This window comes from Elephantulus edwardii, unplaced genomic scaffold (genome assembly GCF_000299155.1).
Source record: "Elephantulus edwardii isolate Elephantulus edwardi_28Jun2011 unplaced genomic scaffold, EleEdw1.0 scaffold00066, whole genome shotgun sequence".
Lineage (NCBI taxonomy): Eukaryota > Metazoa > Chordata > Mammalia > Macroscelidea > Macroscelididae > Elephantulus > Elephantulus edwardii.
The window spans coordinates 9,873,679-9,881,696 of record NW_006399816.1 but is presented as its reverse complement, the minus strand read 5'-3'; the positions used below and the strand labels follow the sequence as shown (position 1 = coordinate 9,881,696).

At 41.3% G+C, this 8,018-nt stretch overlaps 1 protein-coding gene across 1 annotated transcript in view; it reads right to left on the bottom strand.

Annotated features, from left to right (window-relative positions):
* The window catches only part of HEXA (hexosaminidase A (alpha polypeptide)), a 43,593-nt gene extending 40,748 nt beyond the window's left edge, over positions 1–2,845 (bottom strand). Inside the window, exons 1-2 of the mRNA XM_006888326.1 lie at positions 2,619–2,845; positions 823–832 (exon numbers count right to left, since the gene is read on the bottom strand). Of these exons, the coding sequence (XP_006888388.1) occupies positions 823–832; positions 2,619–2,845 (237 nt within the window). The remainder of the gene's footprint in view (positions 1–822; positions 833–2,618) is intronic.
* Positions 2,846–8,018: the final 5,173 nt, after the last annotated feature.

Below are 8,018 nucleotides of genomic sequence, written 5' to 3'. Positions count from 1 at the left end.
TAATTATATTTTATTATTTTTTTGTGTGTACCGTCAAATCTGATCTGACTGGTACAGGAGGAGACTGCCCCTCCTTCTCCAGCAGAGCATCTGGTGGCCTCAAACCTCGTGCCTCTGGGATTTCTCCAACTAGACTTCAGACTTTGTAATGCCCAGAAAGCTCAGCTTGGGGATAGACTGGCTGATTTTTAATACAAGCCAACTTTTAACTGTCCTATGGCCAAAAATAAACATTATCTGAGTGCCAATCTTGTGTAAGGTACTCTGTTAATTTCATTCTGTAACATAGTGAAGGGACTCTTGACACATAGTGAATGTCTAAGAGAAAGACATGACCCACTACCTCAGCAGAAGGCCTAGTCTAATGCTTTTTACAATTAGGAACTATGATGACAAGAGTCTATGTTTTCCTCTGAATTTATCTATTACTCTCTAAGTACTATCTAATTAAAATGCTTTTAATTCTCTGTACCAAATTAACGATCTGCATTATGCAGATGGCACAACCCTGCTTGCTGAAACTGAGGAGGACCTCATGCACTTGCTGCAGAGGGTCAAGGACTGCAGCCTTCAGTATGGACTGAGGCTCAATGTCAAGAAGACAAAGATTCTCACCACTGGACCAACTGGCAGCATCAGGATGCATGGCGAAGAGATTGAGATAGTTCACAGCTTCAGTTTGCTCAGTTCCATGGTCAACACTCTTGGCACCAGCAGCCAGGAAATAAAAAAACATATTGCGATGGGGAAGTCTGCTCTTAGGGACCGCTCTAAAGTGCAAGAGCAACGGTGTGTCTCTGGAGACTAAAGTGTGTCTGACACAGGCCATGGTCTTTGCAATCACTTGTTATGCATCAGAGAGCTGGACAATGACTAAGGAGGATAGAAAGAGAATTGATGCCTTTGAGCTGTGGTGCTGGAGAAGAGTACTGAATGTATCATGCACTGCCAAGAAAACAAAGAGATTCATCCTGGAGAGGATTAAGCCAGGCTACTCCTTGGAGGCAAGGACTCTGGGGCTTCATCTGACATACTCTGGACATGTTGTAAGGAGGGACAGGTCCTTGGAGAGGGACATCATGCTTGGGAGGGTGAAGGGACAGCGCAGGAGGGGAAGACCCTCTATGAGGTGGATTGATTCAGCCACTGGGGTAATTGGGATGGGTGTGTCAGAAGCAGTGCAATTGGCACAGGATAGAGCAAGGTTTAGGGCTGTTGTACATAGGGTCGCTATGAGTTGCAAGCGACTCGACAGCACATAACAACAACAACAACAACCAAATGTGAAATGTTATGAATATACTTTAGCCACAGTTGAAATATACAAAGATGGTATTACCATACTACCTACCTATAGCGAGAGATTCTCCCCAAATAAAACCTTTGCAACAAAACCAGGAACCAGACTCCAAGAGATTATAAAAAAAAAATGCTAACTTTTAAGCCCATGAACTATGATTTTCTTCTTTTATGTTTCTGGTCCTATCAATTAGATGTACAATAATTATCATCAAGCACAATTATCAATACTAATTACTTATCTGTTTTACAGGTAATTACTAGCTTCTAGCATGTGAGAAGGGAGCTCTGACAGCTGAGTGGCAGGTTGTGCTGTCAATCTAAAGGCATGGGTTCAAACCCTTCAGCTGTTCGCTGTTTACCTCCTTGGCCATTTATTGTCCCTGAAAATCTGCTAAAGGGTGAGCTATGAGTTAGTTCTGATTCTTCGACGTATAACAACATGTTAAATGGAATTAATAGTCAAAGCAGCCATTTTTTAAAGTTTTTTATTTTATTTTATTATTTTCTCTGTGTGTGTACCGTCAAATTGGATCTGACTGGTACAGGAGGAGCTAGCCCCTCCTTCTCCGTAGTCAAAGCATTCTTAACAGTTCATCTAAACTCTAAACTTTCCCCAAACTCTAGCTTTAATACACACATTAGCCCAACACTTCAGTACAGTCATATAATCCTGTTTCTCTGTTCAACATTTCTTTCCATTCTCTGCAGGTGGCTGGGTCAAATTAATTTCCTTATGTAATTAATGTTCTACATCTTACCTCACAGTTTCAACATGTATTGAACATACACTGTGTGCCACACACTCTTCAGTAATCTTAACAAAGATCTAAACATTCTTCAAGTCTTGGCTCATCTATTTACAGTGTCTTCTCTAGTCTCCTCTACTCAGTCCAGACCCCAGCCTCATTTGGACTCTGTCTCACTTGAACATTGCCAGCCACAGAGATCACTTCATATATTTACTAATACACTAAGTAATTTGATATTCTAATTAAGCTATAATTCTAAAGTAGGCATTAAAAAAAAAAGTAAAAGCTAATTCAGTCTAACGGGAGAATTTTGGATATAGCCCCAGTGGTTATATTGTTGAAGAAGTAAAGGAAAGTAGGAGCCTAAAGCTCTGGGAGCCTCAAGCAGCAACTAAAGAAAAGAGGTTTAGAGGGAAGTGAGGATTGTGTGTGTTCCCCCAGAGTTGAACCGAAGCCCAAAGAAGGGGTCTCAGAAGGTTGGGGGAGGGAGAGGTGCCCCAAATTAGGGCCCGAAGCGAGGCGAGCTGGTCTAACGCACCTTTGGTTAGATTAACAAGGTTGTGCGACTTGGTGTTGAAGAGCAGGCGACGGTAGCGCTGGAAAGCCTGGTCGAGGATTGAGCAGCCCGGCTGAGCAGCGGAAAGAGCGTGATACTGGAAATTGAAGCTGGTTGGCTGTATGGTGAACTGCTGGTCCGAGGCCTGGAAAAACTGCGGCCAGGGCCACAGGGCTGTCGTCCACCCTGTGAACGCTGCCGCCAGCAGCAGCGAACACCAAAGCGTGGCCCCTGCCATCGCCCACCACTCCGGTCTTCCCGAGGCGGGTGGGCCACGTGAGCCCCTGGTCAGGTGACCCGGGTCCGCGTGACAATCGGTGCGTCACGTGACCCGAGGCGGCGCCTCACCACGAAAGGCCGGAAGTTCGGTTTTCAGTGCGTTTGTGTTATCTTTGCTGTGGGTCGTTATCCCGTATGGCCCCAATTATCAGGAGACTAACAGGCCTGGTGATGCAGTAAATAATTTATCGTCACGGATGGCATGTCTACAGTAACAGAACTACGACGCTCACACGGCTGTGCGTTTGTGGGAGAGCAGTTTCCCAGAGGAAGAACTTGTAGGCTGAATGTTGAGCTATGAATGAAAGCTTGCCAGGCAGACTTGGAGAAAAGGACATCCAGGTAGAGCTAATTTTGGAAACCTAAAAATGTATTAAAGCCACATGCTGTGATGTGAAATGCTGTGAGGCGGCAAAGTACGATCTGAACTGCATTGATAAGAGGAAGTTCTTATGATTTATTTATGAGAGGAGTTCTTGTGATCTGCTTATGACAGGAAAAAAATGTTCAGCCTTGAGAGCAACTTTGAGACATCCTGCCTCCCATGAGGGCTCTTGGCTTCATGGTTGTTAATAAATCACCTTGTTAACGGCCTCAAATCCCTTTCTGCAAGACAAAACTCACAGAAGTTTTGTACTGCAAACAGTAAGATATTATTGAGATTTAGGTGCAAGATGGGGAATGCCCAGAGGTAAAATGACAGGGTTCAGATGCTGCAGAGGCATACAGGGCATGTTCAAGAGTCAGGACTTTATTCTGTGTGGGTTTTTGGTAAGTCATCCTGGAGGATTGCATTTTTAAGTTTCTTACTGGATAGTTGGATTAAAAAAAAAAAGAAATTAAAAAATCCTCTTTATTGAAAGTGTACAATGACAGCAGCCTGAATTACAGTGGTAGGCGAGGAAATGGGTAGATCCAGAGAAAAAGGGTATGGAGAAGCAATGTTTAAGAGCCACTAGAGGAATAATCAATGAAGACTCAACAAATACTTATTTAGGCAGTGACTCTGTCTTCTTTGTTCACTACAGTATCCTTAACATCACTGAATCTCTGATTGTTGTTGTTGTTGTTGTTGTTAAGTGCCGTTGAGTCGCAGGCAACTCATAGCGACCCTATGAAGGAGAGTCCTCGATGCTTGGGTGCCTTTCATCCTCTCTCCAGGTTCATAGGGTTTCCTGAGGCAAGCTATCATGGAAGTGGATGCCATTCCTCCTTCCACGAATCTCTGATTAGGAGATGAGAAATTCTATCTGTGTGACATTATTTGAATTATATTTTTTCTTTTATATAATTTTTTGACAGTGCAAACTCTTTATTTCATATATCTTTAAAAATTCATTTGCTGTTACACATTTTCCGCCTTCTCCCTCTCTTTTCTTTTTCCCAGTCCACTTTAAATCATAAAACTGCATTTTAATAGAATAGTTTAAGGTCAGGATGTGAACTTTTAAAGAAGTCATATTAATTTCAATTTAAATTTTAGGTGTCTATTATAGTAAGGGAGCACTCATGAGTTAATGATAAAGAATTATGCTGCATGCAAAGGTATGCAGTTCGAATCCACCAGCTGCTCCATGAGAGAAAGATGGGCAGTCTCCTCCAATGCAATTTGCTGCCTCTGAAAACCCGCTGAAGAGTCAGTTCCAACTCGACGGTAAACAACAACAACAAAAGTGTAGTAGTAGTATAGATATAGAACCATACTAAATCATACCTATACAGTGTAGTAGTAAGGAGCTAGTACGGTGAGAGAGACAAAAATGTAAGTGAATAAAAGTCTTTATAAATATGAGGGAGCTCAGGTGACCTTGTGGTAAGAAACTTTCCTCTATGCAAGCTTTTGATGATAGATAGATAGATAATCATGGGGTCTTTTAGTCATTACTCAGCTGATTGTTGGATGTAGTTGGCAGAGATAGAACGATTGAAATAATTTGGTTGTAATCTTCTCTCAAGGAAAAAAAAGTAACCTCTTAAGTGCATTTATTAGTCTGCAGTCTTTTCATTCAGACCCAGTCCCTTAATTTTGTATGACTCCTTTTCCCTAGTGTAGGTTTAATATCATTTATCAAGGAGTGCCTTGGTACATGCTCATTCCTGAATTCCTAGATTAACTGGTTGTTCTCACCTTTGCACCTAGTCTGACTTACGAGTCCTTCAAATAGCATGCACAATAATACCATCAAATTGAACAAAAGCAATGATGTAGATAGTATATGCTGGTTTTGGTTTTCTGTATTTTTCTTTTATTAAAACTGGTTTATTACATGAGTAGAAATGGCAACAAAGTCAACTTCGCAGAACTAAACCCACTACTTTCAAGGTGATTCCAATTTACAGCAACCTTATAGTGCAGAATAGAACCATCCCTAAGATTTTCAAGACTGTTAATCATTAGTAAAGCAAACTACCACAAAGTTCTTCTGAGGAGCAGTTGGTGGGTTTCAGCCATCAGCCTTCAGTTAGCAACTGCATCACCAGGGTTCCTAAAATTAGCTTCCATTCACTTGAATAGAATTTGATCTCTCAAAAGCACGTGTATGATATGGAAGCTACATAATGATCCTAAAGGGCTAATAAATAGTTGAAGGAGGATTAAGCGTTAGATGTGGTCCGTTCTAATCTATCCTCCGCCCTAACTGGATGTAAGCGAGAGTAGAACTCTGTTCTTCTAATCCATAGAAAGCTGTGCTGCTAATCAAAAGATAGCACCTCTATGGTAGGTCAAATGTACCGGCACCTCTCCAGATGAGATGGGAAATAACTTTTCATGTGATTTATAGTCTCTAAAAACCACTGGGAGGTCAGCAGTGAATTGGTTCCAACTTTACTGAAATTAGTTGTTTGAGTGGTCTTTAATACCTTTTATTTTACTGGAGATAAAACTGACTCCCAAAGCTGGTGTTAGCCAGGCAGGCAAAAGAAGCATGGGTAGAACATAGAGGTGACAACGAAGACAGTATAGTGAGCATCCGGATCATGGGAGTATAAAACAGAGAACATGTCTTACCTGCTTGCCCTTATCCCTAAAAATCTCTTCCCACATTCTACTGCTAGCTGCTACTTGAAGGTGTAAACTTATATGTTGCTGGTGTTGATGATTGCCTGTGAGCACGACTCATAGCGACCCTATGAACTAAAGGCCTGAAGCCCCTCTACAAGTATGGACATTTATCAAAGTTCATAGACCATTCTGCAAACCTCTGATCCTCAACCCTGGGTGAGGTCGCATTCTCTGTGATCATATAACCTTCTAAGTTTATCTCCTTGAAAGCATACTACTTACCTTCATTGGAACATTTTAGTATTGTCATTTGTAGTTGCTTGTTCACTTGCCTGTCATTTCCATATATTTAAAGGTTCCTTCATAGTTAATTCTTTGCTGCAGTCGAGTTGACTTATGACCCATAGTGATCATATGAGCAGCAGATCTGTACCCTGCCCTGTCCTGTGCCATCCTCATCTCTGATATACTTGAGCCCATTGTTACAGTCATTGTGTCAGTGCCTCTACTTGAGAGTGTTCCTCTCTTTCACTGACCCTCTAAGCATGATATTTTGTTCTAAGGACTAGCCCCCTTCTAACAACATGCTCAAAGTGTGTGAGACGATGTTTCACCATCCTTAGGTATTCTAAGGAGTACCCTGGTTCCACTTTTTCCAAAACATATACCTTTCTCCAACATTGCAATTCAAAGGCATCAATTCTTCTGATATTCTTACTCATTGTCCAACTCTTAGATGCATAGCAAGTATTGAAAAGGCCATAGATTGGCTCAAATGTGCCTTCTTTAAATTGACATTATTACTCCTTAGAATTTTGGAGAGGTCCTTGACAGAAGATTTTCCTGGTGTGATTTTTAATTTCTTAACTGTTGGTACCAAGAGTGCTAATTGCGGATCCAAACAAGATGAAATTGTTGACAATTTAAATCATTTTTCCACCTGTCAGGATGTTACCCATTGGAAGAAGAATGTTGCAGTTCCCCCCAGGCCTGATCACTCCCTAAAGGAACCTGATAATGTCTAAGGTGACCAGACCTAAGACAGACCAGACAAGGGATCTTGATAAGGCTGTGGGCCTAATCACATAAGTCCATACCCAAGTTAATTAACAGCTCCAAATTATAAACTAAATACCATCTTCCCTGTTGTTGTTGTTGTGTACCATAGAGTTGGAAACCACCCATAGCTGACCCTTGTCCAGGTTTTCAGAGGCAACTAGTCTCACAGGAGGAGATTGCCCATCCTTCTTTCACAGAGCTGCTTCTGGTGACCTTGAACCATGTACCTCGGGACTGCAGCAGAGCTTCTTGCCACTAGGCCACCTGATATATGTTCTCTTGATGTTGCGATGTAATCCATATTGAAGGCTGTAGTCTCTGATCTTCTACACAAAGCACTTCAGGCCCTGTATTTATTGTGGTTTTCCTAATTCCTGGCACAGTGTCTGTTCTTGTTAGATTCTCTTGAGGCAACTCTGACTCATAGCAACCCTATGAACAGCAGATAAAAATTTTGCCCTATCCTACACCATCCTCATGATTTTCTCCATACTGAAGCCTATTGTTGGAATCTAGTTCTTTCAGGTATTTCTCTATTCAACTGATGCTCTGCTTTTCCTAAGATAATGTCTCTTCCCTAGAAATGGACCCTCCTGATAACATGTATGTGAGAGAAATTTCACTATCCTTGCCTCCAAAGAGAACCTGGATTTCACTTCCTCTAAGACAGATTTGTTTATTTGCAGTCCATGGTATACATAATGTTCTAAGCCAACATCACAATTTACAAAATTCTACAATCTCCTTATTAGTTTTCCACATTGCTAATGTATATGATGCAACTGAAAATACCCTGGCTGGGTCAGGCACACCTTAGCCTTTCAACTTATATCCTTGTTCTTTAGCATTTTAAAGAGATCCTTGAGAGTAAATTTTCCGCGATGCAGCACATCATTTGATTTCTTTTTCCCCCCTCATTTATGTAAAGCATTTTTTTGCATCTTTTTTTAAATTATTATTAAATTTTATTAGTTTTAGTGAACATTTACAGAGATTTTGGGTTTTCATTCCTTCATTGTTGCACTGTTTTCTCTACCCTCCTCCCCAGTTCATTCTTCTTCCCGCCCCC